General features: G+C 36.9%; 1 protein-coding gene across 2 annotated transcripts in view; it reads right to left on the bottom strand.

The window, feature by feature from the left end:
- Positions 1-14812, bottom strand: part of zgc:173742 (DNA topoisomerase I, mitochondrial) — a 31071-nt gene that overhangs the window by 7933 nt on the left and 8326 nt on the right. For both annotated transcript variants that reach the window (XM_026287284.1, XM_026287285.1), the window contains exons 7-15: positions 14613-14737; positions 14386-14501; positions 13127-13248; positions 6001-6123; positions 5720-5907; positions 5301-5445; positions 3738-3881; positions 2553-2738; positions 952-1020 (exon numbers count right to left, since the gene is read on the bottom strand). In XM_026287284.1, the coding sequence (XP_026143069.1) occupies positions 952-1020; positions 2553-2738; positions 3738-3881; positions 5301-5445; positions 5720-5907; positions 6001-6123; positions 13127-13248; positions 14386-14501; positions 14613-14737 (1218 nt within the window). The remainder of the gene's footprint in view (positions 1-951; positions 1021-2552; positions 2739-3737; positions 3882-5300; positions 5446-5719; positions 5908-6000; positions 6124-13126; positions 13249-14385; positions 14502-14612; positions 14738-14812) is intronic.

Genomic DNA, 14812 nt, shown 5'->3' with positions numbered 1-14812 from the left:
CAAGTACTGCCACTCCATAGTATAAATGGAGAACGTGCGAACGCAAATCTCGAAAGTGATAAGTGAAACATCACGATGCTGGTGCATTATCATGATGTCTATCAGCCATTGGCGATGGACGGCGGTATCGTCTATCGGCCCAACCCTAATTTTCTCCCATTTTATTGTGTGCGTATCTTACCACAGACTTCTGAGAAAAGAAATAGAACAAGTAATATGTGAGTTAAATACTCTATTCGTATCCTCCTATGCAAGAATTCTCTCATTAAAACGTTTCTGTTTAGATAGCTAGGTTAATCATTGCATCTGTAATATATAAAACGTATGTTCTACTGAGGGTTCAGCCAAGTTAAAGACACTTATTTTTTTTCTGAGCATCATATGCACACTTAAGCACACAAGCTTAAAAGCAAAGCAGCATGTAATAAGATTTGCAGCACTTTGTGGAAGAGGGCCAGTATTACTCTGCCACATCCTCTCTCGTTCACCCCTTCACTCGGCCTTCCGCTGAGTCAATCGGAAGAGCCCAAAGTACAGATTAACGTTCCCCCTCCACGATGGCCCACCATTACAAACCTGACCTCACTGAAAGGGCACATTTCTCTCTCTCTCTATCTCACTGTCTGTCACACACAAACAGTTTTCCAATTTTCTCTCACAATCCATGTCTCTGTCCTTCAGTGAGGGCAGAATCTTTCGGCTGCAAAAATTAAGACTGAAATTTTATATATATATATATATATATATATATATATATATATATATATATATATATATATATATATATATATATATATATATATATATATATATATATATATATAAAACCAGGCTGAAAAGAAAAACTACCATCCTTTAGTGAGAGCTTTTATGATGCAAGTCTCTCGAGAATCGTATCCCTCAGAATGAAAAATCTATGACTCTGCCGCCGTTTCAGAACATTACACTCACATTGAGTCGATCAAAGAGGTCGTCTCCTTCTTGCTTGTTTTCCATGAAAAGCTTGAGGTTTTTGAAAACCTGAAACAAAAAACACATGTTAGCTTGTTTATCGTATGCACAGAACAGAGGTTGAGAGGAAAGGAAAGAGAGGGAGAGGCACTCTCAATTATATTTGACATTTCGCAGAAGTCCTGTTTTCCTCCACTCCTACTAAATAAACCAGCTAAAATATGCATGGAACTAATTAATGGTAGCAGATGTGGTGCTTTTAAATCAGTCTCATTTGAATAACAATTTATCCTTGAGCCAAATGCATGAAGAATAAAGTAAACAGACCGCTTGCCAAGCAATGACAGAATTTATATTTCTGGAAATTTTTTCCCCAATTTAACACACTCGTATGGTACTAATGATTGATTCATATGGTGACCGTCCTGTCTAATAAGCACACAGAGGGGAGATCAACATTAACATGATCACATATTCAACACTCACCCTAATATGGCCAGATTAAGCAGGTCCAAAATTTTTGAAAATGTTTCTTTTTCCATTTTTGCAATACAGCTGAACATTTTTCATTACAAGTTACATTATCAGCATAATAGTTTGAGTAAAAACTTGAACTGGGACATTCAAGTGAATTCTAAAATGTCTTAGTATTTGTGTTTGTTTGAAAGCAACACTTGAGTTTGTGCAAAAATCAGATGATTATGTTCTCCAGCATGATTTGAAATGCTCTGAGAGAGAGTAAATCTGTACAAAGGAGTTACACAATCAATGTTACAACTCTGCTTAATTACGGCGTTAATAATAGTGCATGGTCTTAAATATTAATTTTCCTTTAAAGCATTCTTGTTTTTCATTTTCATTTCTAAAATTAGGAATAAGGATATCTAATGCAGCCTCAGACGCCTGGATATTTATTTTATTAAAATGGAACAACAGCATATTGATAGTAATGAACCTAAAACCAAAGATGATTTCCAGATTATTATTCATTATCCAGATTGTTATTCATTATGCCTATAACGGGGTGATGAGGAAGTAGGGGTTGATTTTCACCATACCTGCAATTATATTTGACATTTCCGCACAGCCTGCCTGTCGCCAAATAAACTTGCGAGATATTCAGAAACTAATTAATTTTCACTTGATGAGCTTCTTTCAAATGTTCTCATTTACATTATGAGGCCTATGCAGGCAAACAAGTTCCAGCGGCTGAGCGCAGAACACCTCACACTTTTCCTCTAGTGTGACCTGCTGCCTGTGAACAGTGAAGAAACAATACTTTCTACAGCTATGAACGGTGCTAAAATAACAACTACCCACCTGTTATGACTAAAATTACCATAAAACATTACATTTTTTTCAGCTGGTGCTCTAAAGAGGTAATTGATAAAAGGTCTAGATTTGCATTTATGTAACAGCGAACAGATCATGCACAATTCAGTATGCAAATAAAGGCAAAAAAAAGATTTTAAACAGTCAATGGAAGATTGTCAAAATTGTAATAAAATCATTAGAAATGTATACAACTCAAAACACAGACCAGACAGAAATATAGACGCAAGCCAGCACAATCGGTCATCTCTTAAAAAAAAAATCCTTACCTTTTTGGTCACTGGGACCTTGTTGTAGTAGCGGATGCAATCTTTACCCAGGAAGTCGAACTCTACCACACACTTCTGACCTTCCAGTGTGTCATGTAAAGTGATGTGCTCCACACGTAGTGAGCAACAACCCACAGTGTCTGCCGTCTCGCCCTCTTCCTTTTCATTACCTGCTCTCAGAGCCAGCTGAAGAGTTTAACAAACACATACACCTGAGTCATGCAGACATGACATCATCTCCAGAACATCGGTGCAAATTCTTAGCTGTTTATGAACATTTCATTTATTGACAAGATGCGCATGATCATATCGTTAGATATATCGCCCAGCCCTAATATAGACACACACATTTTTTTCTTTAATGTTGAAAATTAGAAGAAATTATTAAATTATGCAATTGTGAAAAGTCACAATTACAAAAAAGTTGCATTGTTGGTGCTTGCTTTTATGGGAAACAAAGCTGCAATTGTGAGATAAGACGTTCCAATCATGAAAAATAGTCACAATTATAGCTGCGATTGAAATATGTTAATATGAGAAGTTGTCGCAACTATGAAAAATAGCCGCAAATACGAAAAAGTTGCAATTGTAATTTGGTCTTATGAGAAAAGTTATGTATAATTGCGGCAAATTTATGTGAAACAGTTGCAACTATGATAAATAACTGCAATATATGTAGCAAAAGTCACAATTACGAGACATGGTCAATAAAAGCAGCCTTGTATGAGTCACACTTTTCGAAGATATGCGGTTTATTCGTCAATCAACACTACATTATTGTCTAACTCCATAAGTTAACTTAAATTAAACATAACAAGAAACTGAACTTTGATCTTTTGAAATAAAGATTTCATTATAGTCGAACTTAAAACTTATCTTGTTCTGATTTGGCAACTCAACTTTCATTAACACACAGTCCAAAAGAGATCAAATAACATTAGAAGTTAACCATGGGGTGAAAATGTGTCAGTGTATAATATAACCTCCTTTGAATTCCTGCAGATATAATGCAGCAGGCAGTCCTCTGTGATATATCTTCTGTATTTATTCTCACAAGGCATTTTAATTGACGCAAACTGATTAACGGTACACTATAACTCGTTGGTCTTACTAAAATAAAGTCATCATGATTGAAATTCCCACTGATGTAGTGCAAGTAAACAAATTATGTTTGTGTGGCCTGACCTTGTCAATAAAGTAGAGGGCAACGGCTCGCTGGCGTGTGCCCATCTGTTTGGACTTGAGGTCCTCCTGGTACTGGGCTCGGATGGCATCCACACATGTCTTCAGTTTACGAGCCACCTCATACTTTTCCCAATCCTTCTCACCCTACAGGAGACAAAAAAAAGTAAAGAAAACCCAAATGATCTGACAAGGGGCAGCTCACCCTGACACACCACCAATGATCAGTTTTAAAGTACCATCTTATTCCAAAGGAGCGGATTGAATTATGAGGTGATGTAAAAGATTGTTTCACAAGAGACTTAAAAAAATAGCACAAAGACTCAACATGAAATGGTATGACTAATAGAATTTTTTGCCAGGCTTTCCTGTGCAATTTTACAGGAAGCTGGGAACAGAAAATATCCCAAAGGCTTATATATTAGCTAAAAGTACATTAACTACCATACAGATTGACTTCAAAATAACACACACTAGGTCATATGATGAATTAATGTGATTTTCAAGAAAGAAAATAAATTATATGATGAGAAGAGTAATACAAATACACAAGTCCAAATAAAAAAAAAAAATTGTATTTACCTTTGGATAAACAAACCTCAGGTTTGTTTGAATCCAGCCACTAGTTACTTTGTTGTCACAGCAACAGCATAGAGACCAACATAGTAAAAATAATTTAACCTTCACTAATTCAGCACATATAAAGCAAAAGGAAGCAGACAAATGAAAGGACTCGGGAAAGAAAAGCAAAGTGACGAAGTGCTTTGGAAACGGTGTGGTGAATCTGTTCTTCTTCAGTTATGATTAGTACGTTTCTTGAGAGGTGTCCATCACTCAGTTCTGATGAAAAGGATCGCTTTGCTTCCTAATTTAATTAGGGAGAGGAAGTGAGTGGAACGAAGGTGTAGATGAGGTGCTGAGCTGAAACTAAGTGAGCGTGATTCGGCATAACGCGAGAATACACGTCTGCTCTGTTTGATTGGACCGCGCTCGGCGCTAAAACGCGACATCAAATCACATCTATTATTAACAAGGTGACAGAGACAGACAGTCAGGTGGTGAAGAGGACGTGAAGATGAGCTGGAAATGAAGGAATGTACAGGCAGAGAGAAGGAAGAGGGCAACAAGTACATTTTAATCAAGTGAATAATAAGACCAAGATCCTTTAACTTGGATTAAAGAAAGTTTGTCCGACCAACCAACATATAAACAACAAATCATAGTTTTTGTTTTGTTTTGAAGTGTCCTTTTGGAATGGTTTGATCAAGGTAGTTTATACTAGAGATGTGCCGATACCCTTTTTCTCTCCGATTCCGATACCTGGGCTCAGGGTATCGGCCAATACCGAGTACTGATCCGATACCTAGGTGTGTATTTGTATATACAGCTGTATATACTACTAGCCCTGTGTAAATTGCTATAATTATTTTATGGTGTGCTTCAGACTTATCCCTTAATAAAACAATGAACAAATACATGGTGGACTACTGTATTTATTACAGTATTTTTATTATCTGACATGAATTTGACAGTAATATTTATTATTTATGAGACTATAATATGTACCTTAAGTTTAGAGTTGGCATTGAGCATCACATATTTACAAGATCCTTGCACATTCTCGTTCCAGCTTGCTAGCCATGTTACGGTGTTGTCGTGACGAACTTCCTTCCAGCGATGACCAGCTGGGGGTTCTGGGATACGAGAGTCCCTGTGGAGTAAATTCAAACCTTACGCTTCCTCTGAACACAACACACTGATTGCAGAGTGAAACAGTACTTGATATTGCCCACGTTTGTTTTTTCAAAAGAGCTCTTAAGGGTAAAAAGCTTTTTTTCCCCAACTTTCTATGAAACATATCCGTGACATGCTTTTGTTAGGCCTTGCGTTCATGCCAGAGTGCTACAGCAATGATCCCACTTCTGAACATATAATACGGCTTGAAAAAGCAAAGCTGACAGTGGACTGTTATGACAAAGCCTCACTTGCTGCAGTTGATGATGACGTCTTCAGGCTGAACCCTCTTCTTCAGCATTCCCTGTTTAGGATGGTCTCCTCTGCCTCGGAAAAGCCCTGGAGGTTCAATATTAAAGTTCCCGATGCGTTCACGATGGTGGTCCAACACACAGTATCCATACTCCTCAACAATTTTTTGATTGGCCTCTTTTTTAACCTGGAAAACATTTATGAATTCAGAGGAACATCCGAGGAGCAAAGATTGTAACTTTGGATTTAAAACATTCAGATGTTATGAAGAAACACTTACCAACTTCTCCTCTTTGCTCAAGTTCTTCCTGGCTTCCACCTTCTGTTTATGCATAGCGTGGAGTTCCCCAAAATCACACTTGTTCAGATCCATTATTAGCTGTCTCTCCTCCAAAGTCATCTCCTGTGGAGAAGAGAATGTGAAAACCATCAAAAACAAGACTTAGCAGTTTGAGCTAGGATTTGGATCTCTGTAGTATTTACTAAGATTGTTTATTGCCTGATTATTTATTAATATTAACAGTTATAATTCATTTTAATTGTAGTTTACTTTTTATTTTGTTATAAATTTCATCTAACTTATTTTAGTTAGTTCTTTAACCTTGTATTTATTTTTTTTATTTTAGCTTTATTCTAACTTTTTTTTTTAAATAGTAGTTAATTATAATAACAACATTGTTACCAGTATGTAATGTGAAATCCACTGAAATACACCAAACCTTTAACCTGTTAACTGTCACTCACGTTTTTGAAGATAGACTTGAATGTGCATGATACAAACCTAAATTTTTATATTTCATGACTGAAAACATTTTGTAACATGATTTTGATGTGCCATTTACATGGTAATGCAATGTCGGATTTTAAAATGGGTTTTAAAGGATGAATTTTGAGATTTTATGTTTTCAAGTGATATATAACTTCTGATGATTTCTAAAATGTGATAGAGAAAAAGGCAACGAGGAAGTCTTTTTTTTTTAACAAAGGTCAAAGCTCCTTTTGTAATGTAGATTTTTGAGGGTGCACTCTTGTCATAAATTGATCTATTACTTTTCCTACATAATTTTTAACAAAAAATATTGGTATAATATATATTTGGGAGTCTTAGACCTTTCCAACGATATATAGTTTGTCAAGATTAGATTAAATTCGATTGTAATATAGTATAGTCAACGTAGGCGTCCCGTATACGGGACGGGGTGACATTTAACAGGTTAAACAGCATGTGCTGCTAGTTATAACAGTATGCACATAATTAAAAGAAAAAATTAATAGGTGTTGAGAATCAGACCAGATGCTGCTCTACGGTTGCCGTTCTGAACAGCAACTTTCCTTATCGATTTAATTTTATTTCCAAATCAGATGAGATTGCCAGCAGAACTTGAACCACCCACTGTTATTTTACATAGAAAGTTGGCATAAAGGTCTAAATCCATATTAAAGGTTCACCAGGCAGTGAAACTAGCAAGTTTGCTTTAGGTGCTGTTTTCGACGAAGGTCAAAATAAATTAGGAGAAGCACAGTGACACAACACAGACATTCCTACCTAGATGTCACTTCGTTTCTCAGAGAGGACCCCAGAGAATAAAAAAAAGCAGATAACTTGCACCAAATTTTGTCCTGAGGTTGGGTGAGAAAAACAGATTTGAAGGGGATTCAAATCAATATTAAAGGCTGTGAAACACTAATTTAACTTGACACCTCAGGGAAAACTAGTTTCATCCAAATAGGGCATTTAAGATAGTTGCTGCTCACTTCATATGTCTACCAGACATCTGATAAGTATGAAGCTGAAGGCGCCGTTTTGTATCCATACAGGGTGATAGACCAGGCACAAATTGCTTGAACTAAGTGAACTTTGGTTGACCTTGGGTAAGCGTGTATGTGTGAAAACCAGAAAAGGCTCACAGACACCCTGATGTTTTTTAGGAACACACACACGTAACCACAAGAACTTCACATACTGCATCAGAACTTGGTCTTTTTCTGTATCAGCAGCAAGAATTGTTACAAGAAGGATTATAGAGCTGGGTTTTGACATTTCACGATTTGATTGGATTCTCGTTCACAAGCTTTCGATTCGATTACCAATTACAAATACAAACCGAAGGCTGTTTCAAACCCCATTTCTGTGACTTCCTTTGGGAAACTACAGTTTTAAGGAGAAAATACTAAGAAATTGTGTTGATAAATGGATTGACACATGGTTTGTCTAAAAGCATATTAAAAACACCACATAAATAAATAAACAACATAAAAAAAACTTGTTCACCATGGGGGACTTTAAAAGAAGTTAACTGATGAAGAAAATCTATTTATGATATTATTTTTTGACAGTATCCTCATTTACATTTTTACACAAGAGCCTAAAACTTTTTCCAATACTGTAGCTTTGGAGGTTGGTTTCTTGAAGCACCTTGGAGATGTTGCCACAGTTCTTCTGGATTTAGTCTGTCTTAATTTGTTCTGTTTCTTCAACTCATTCCAGAATAGTGCTGCTTTAGTCAACGGAAAGTCCATGGTTTAGTCACATTATGATTATGCAGTATTTCTGTTTCCTGTGTCTCACTTCAAGGGCTGCATCAGGTCGCACTGCGCAGACGCATGCACCGTCACTTCCTCAAGCCCCACTTGTGGCATTGTTTAGAAGACAACAACAAACAAAGTTAAGTGTGACACAAAGATAGGGGCCGATGTGTGTACTTCTAACATGGTTGTTGGTAAAATAAATTGTGTAAATTCAAATCAGCGAGTCTTCCGTGTCTGGAATGGATGTATTCTTGAGTTTAAGGCCTGGTTCACACGGGACGATTTTAAAATTGTCGGCAGATTTTCCAAACCTGAGAGACCCCACACACGGCGATAAAAAAAATCACGGGTCTAACAGTTTTGGTCGTTCAGTGTGTGGTGTGCAGCCACACGGCAATATCAACACATCACACACGAACCGATTTGACTCCCTAGCATTCCCAGGTAAGACTGGAAATCTCGCAAAATCCCTCGAGATCAAACGTGACTTCAGAGTAAACAATCATGGCGGACGAAGAGGACGCAGTGGCCATAGTTTGTGCTTTGTTTTTAACGGAAAAAAAACATAAGAAAAACAAGAAAAGGCAATGGTCAAAGAGGTGGAGACAACGCGAGCATGGACTATACTTGCTACATCATGATATGGAGGAAAGTTGTTGTTTTATCTCATAGAAATGTTGTTACGTACTACACAGATTAATAACCGTTGAAATAAACGTTCATATATTCGTTTCCATGTACTCTGGTGGACTGCAGTTGTGGATGTAGTTATGCCCATCGACTTTATTTGTATTTGTTATATTATATACGCTGGCTGTTTTGATTTTGTTTCCCGGTAACTAACTTCCTCACCGCCTCGTCACCTCGCTTTCTGATTGGCTACACGCCACAGTCCACAGGCTACGCGTGATTGTTTGTCCTCGGGGGACACCACACACGAGAAGAAATCGGGCCAAATAAATCCAACATGTTGGATATCCCCGATTTGAGATCGGAGCGGTCCCGACGTTCTTCCGAGCAGAGGAGAGCGGTCTTAACAAACCACACACGGCAGGAATATTTGATCAGATTATTTTACGATAATCGGAGCATCCTAAAATTGTCGGAAGGGGTGAATCGGGGCTAAAATCGGCCTAATTATCCTGCCGTGTAAACCAGCCTTTAGGTAACAATAATATAAGATAACCTTGTTTGAAATGGGTTTGGCTAAAAGAAAAATTTGGTTTTGTCTATACTACTAGGTACTTATACTATATTGACTGGCTTAAATAGAATTGCATAACTAAAAAAAAAAAAAGATTAAAACAGGCCGCCAAAAACAACACTATTCCAGACAGACTGGAATGACCTATGACCTTGACAGTGCTAGTGCCATGTTATATTGTTTGAGCTAATAATCAATGGACTTCTTATCTTAATGTGTATTCCATAATCTACTCCTCTTCCATAATAATGCCTGAATGCTCTACTTCTGGGAGCTTTTCTCAGAAAGTATTTAAATTATGTCATTAATTAACTGGTATTTTATGTTAATTAATTCTAATTTTAACTATTGACAGCCCTACTTTAAGTTAAACTCATTTGAGTGTGCAATTTCTAGTTTTTTTTTTTTTAGCAGTTGTCTACATCACAGTGATTAAAAAAGCCTGCTTTCTGATCCTTTGCACTGAAATTGCTTTGGGATATGGCCTGTTTCATGACATGCAATTACAACAAGTACTGTACATCAAACGCCAGGAGACACTAAAGATCATCCAAGCAACTCTAGAGGACCAAGATCGCCTCATCTGTGATGATCACAGCTTCCCCGTGGGGCACAGGAAAGGAGAAAGAGGACAACAAGCGAAAATGAGGGGAGAGAAAAGTATGTATGGGATGGAGGGGTCACACAGGACTGCCATACGTGTTTCTCTTTTGTCGGTTTATGATTTATTCTTGCACTTTTGCAGTGCTAAATGTCACACCAACACTGATTCACTCTAATCTCTCCTCCTGGGGCTGGTGAAGAGAACCTGCGCCATGGGACTTCACACAAGCAATTTCCTCTGACCTGCCCCCCTCCATCTCCCTATTCTGTCACACGCATACACGCACTCGAACCAAGAACGGCACCCCTGGGCCATTAGCCAGGGAGCAGAGCCCAGCACAGAGGGGAGGAAAAGAGTAAAATAAGAGGAAAAGTAAGAGAAGGGCCCAAAAATGGCACAAGAACAGACTCGAGAACCTCACTGACCACAAACCAATTACAATGGATAAGAGCACAGCACGATCCATGAGTCTATACTGTTGACGAAATCAAATTGATTAAATGGCACAACAGACTTGCAATCAAGAAATGTCACTATATTTAAAAAGGTAAAAAGGACATTTCTGTTGCAACAAATGAAAAAAGGCCAATTTTCTCCAATTTACTTTTAAACTGTTGTTGCAGATTAATTTTTCTCCCACTGGGTTAAAGGTTTGATATACTGCATAAAGTGTATTCTACTTGAAATATTTGATTAATTTTCTATACTTCCATTGATAAAACTGTGCTTGATATTAAGTTTTGTTAGGGAGTAGTACAGGTAAAGAGCCTTTGAGTTTCTTGTGAGCTCTACTATGATTACTACTACATAGGAAAGTTGAAATTGTGTATAACAGAACAGTGACTGTAAAAGTATATTAGGTATGGGAGTGGTATTTTGAGGGTTTATATTTGAAATACGGTTATTGGGCTAGTTTTGTTATGAATGGCAACCCAGAAGTGATCTTGCCCATGCAAAACTCACTACCAGACTGCAAAGACATTTTAGGTTAAAGGGGAATTAATATGCAGTTACAAAGACATTCTGGGTGTTTTTATTGTGTTGCGAGTATGATCTGAGTGGTTATACTAACTGACAATGAATCTAGTAGTTGTGAGGGTCCCTCCTTCAGTCTAAATTTATGGGATTTCTTTATACCCCTTTTATCATCTGCCATGTACACAATGTAAGTCTACTTAGAAAAGAGATTTTAGATATAATTCAGTAATAGCTTCCAAAACAAGTTTCCCAAACTCACCAATAACAAAATAAATCACCAATAACGGATATTTCATTGTTTCTATATATTCATTAATTATATTTTCAATTACACTATCTTGCACTCACTTTACAGGAATATATTATGCAATCTACAAAAAAGCTATTAAAAAAATGCTGGTAGCCATACAGACATGGTGACCACTGACTTTGATTGTATGGACAAAAACAATACTAGAAAGTAGGCAATAAACAGCAAGCAAAATTAACAGTACAGTACAAATCTATGGTATTTGAAAAACAGTTGGCAAAAAGTACGTGAATAACTTGCTACTTCCACCAAGATTTCTATATCCCATGAGGTCACAGAAAGGCATTTATGAAATGCCAGTGAACCAACACAACAGACCCTGGTAGGTCATGTAATAGGAACGACGTGTCATTGATTTTATTTGTCTTATTATTTGATTTGGGGCTTGTTTTAAAATTTCAATTTAGTTTTGTTATTTATATTTACATTATATGTAAATTGTCATTTACCAGATTATTTTATCCAAAGCGATTTACAAATAAGCACAACAGAAGCAATCAAAACCATCAAAAGAGCAATTATATGCCAGTGCTATTAGTATATTATTTGATATATTTCAATTTCACAAAGAAATATACAGCATTTTGTCCAAGCAATAATAAAAGGACACATTTCATTCATAATTTGTCTTAAAGTTTGTTAAAAAAATAATAAAATAAAATCATGAATCAAATCTTGAAATCAAAATCGTGAATCGAATCATGAGTTGAGTGAATTGTTACATCCCTTATATATATATATATATATATATATATATATATATATATATATATATATATATATATATATATATATATATATATATATATATATATTTTTTTTTTTTTTTATATATATAAATATATATTTTTTTATTTTATTTTTTTCATTCATATTATTTATAAATATATAATAATGGAAGCATGAACACATGTTAGACTGCACCCAATAAACCCAATCATGCCTAGAAAATAAACGTAGTAAACCACCTCTTTAAGCTGCTCCCTGATTACATCCTGTGGTGCCCAGTTGTAGCGGGTCTCTAATGTGCAGTAATTACCAAATGCTAAGAAGTACATAAACATGCCTCCTCCCTCCCAGAACACTTTTCATTGACCTTATTTTTATAATTGCTGTCTGCACTGCACAGTCAATGAATATGTGCACAACACTGGGCACCCATACACTGAAATTCATTATCCACCGAACCCCCAATGTTACTCAGAAGTTTGGTCTCCATTAATGAGTACTAAATGGGTCAAAAGGTCATGACACATCTAAATGAACATTTTTAAACAAGTGTTTGCTAAAAGCGCTACACTGCAGATCACCCAGAGAAAAACAGCGAGCAACAAACAAGCTGACACAACAATGCTCTCACAACACTTTGCAAAAGCACTATAATAATAGAGCCAGTGTCTCATCACTTCAATTCTTCTCTCGCTCGTTCTCTAGATTGACAGTCGGGCACGGGGCGGAGACTGTGCTCAGTGAAGCGAGCAGGGGCTTCCGTGTTATAATAAAACAGTTAAATTGGATTTGTTCATATGCAGGAAGCGAGTTGTCTGGATTAGCATATCAATGCCTTTACACAAATCGTGTTTTCAAGAGCATTGAGCACTAAGCAGCACAAAATTAATTCTGCATGATACGCCCCGAGGCCTTCTGGGATGCTGTAAGCTTCATAACTCTTCCATACTCATAACCTGACACCCATCCCTACTAGAGCCTCCACAAACGTGTAAGTGTTAAAGCTAGTGGTTGAAGATTGAGCTGGGCTTACAAGTGTCAGAAAGGTTTACCTTCCTCCAGTCCCTGAAAAAGTTGTTGCGGAAGACGTCTTTTGTGGTGTATTCGTGATCCAGCATCTGAGCAAAGAAAAGGGCCACTTCTTCAGCTGGCAGGCTGAGCTTCACTGGCTTTCCTACAACAAAACAGAACATTTTTACTCGCTATAAGAACGTTAGCGACTAAAGACACCAGCTATGAGTGGGTTGGGTCAAAGTATGGAACAAAAAAATACATGGAACAGAATTTTAACTTTGGCCATTTATTGGTAATATTTCATAATATCAAAACAATTACTAACTTATTTTTTATTTAAATTGAACAGTCCTTCACAAATATAGTGAATCCCAAAGCCTCATGGGATAATACAGTGTCAATCGGACACAATAAAACAAAACAAAAAATGTTTCATTGTTTGAATGGTGCAAAAACAAAATTCGCTATTCTAATCTTTAAAAAAAGAAAAGAAAACATTACATATCTTCTCCATAATCTGAATGATTTGAGATTTCATTCATGTCTATCTGCTTGCAAGCGGAATACTTTAAAACTGAATGCATTAAATTTAAGCATTCTAATAACTAAAAGTTCGCTTCTGAAAATTCGGCAGATAAACATTGGTTCATTTATTTATTAGCGTATTTCCTCTTAAGACATAAGAACATAAGAGTCAAAAGCACACAAACACGATATCGTTTGCACAGATCTACTACAGAAGACTGCTGAAGGTTTTTATAACCACGTTAAGATGAGTCATCAGACTCGCGTTCCCACAGGACTCGCCAGCTCACCCCGCGAAATAGACTTTAAATGCATCACCGAGAATCATGGCCTAGGACAAATATAATCAAAACTGCATTTATAGCTTACCGTTCAGAGTCTCAGGCACAAAATCCAAATACTTCCCCCTCTGGGTTATTGTTTGAAGATTAATGGCCTGGGCCTTCTGAAATGCACTTATAGTTTAAGAAACGCCTCTCTACGGTAAATGGCAGAGTGGATATTAATAGAGGAAGCTGACCTTAAAGTTTAGCTAAGAGATTAAAGACTCTTCCTATGCTCTCTAGAGTACACCTGACACCAGCGGAGGAACAGGTCAACCCTGCGCTGGGCTGCGTGCCCAAACCAAGAAAATTAAAGGGAATGGCATTGACCAATGAACTAGCCTCCCTCTGACCAAAAACTCTTACTTTTTAACATGCTTTGCTTTGAAATGATGTGAAGCACCAGTACAACGGACACAATTAGATCTTTATAACATCTGAATACATACCGTTATAGTAAAACCTGACATCATCTGGAAGGGCTTGATATTTGGGAGGGAAATACGGCCCTTTGTGTTCTAGAAACTTCCATTTAACTCCATCCTCATACTTCTCCTCTTCCCACCTGCGAAAAAGTCAAGAAGTCGAGAAAAGATGATAAGAGACAAACAAAACTTCTGGGCTAAAAGGTTTCGCTCCTTCTATACAGACAAGAAGATGCATGCAGAGAGCCTACCATCTCCATCTTTGTTTCTCTTCCTCTTCTTTCTTCTTAATCTTGAGAGCCCTGGCTGCCTCAATCTCTTCCTTGGTTTTTTTCTTCTTAGTGGAGACAGAACGCCCTCCTTCCTCTTTTATCACCTTTTAAAGGGGAAAAGGAGTCATCGTTTGCACATTTTGTGAATATTGTCTGCATTTTGCAGGAGTTGCAAATCT

Source organism: Carassius auratus, chromosome 18 (assembly GCF_003368295.1).
Source record: "Carassius auratus strain Wakin chromosome 18, ASM336829v1, whole genome shotgun sequence".
In the NCBI taxonomy this organism is placed as follows: domain Eukaryota; kingdom Metazoa; phylum Chordata; class Actinopteri; order Cypriniformes; family Cyprinidae; genus Carassius; species Carassius auratus.
This window is presented reverse-complemented; position numbering and strand designations above follow the sequence as displayed.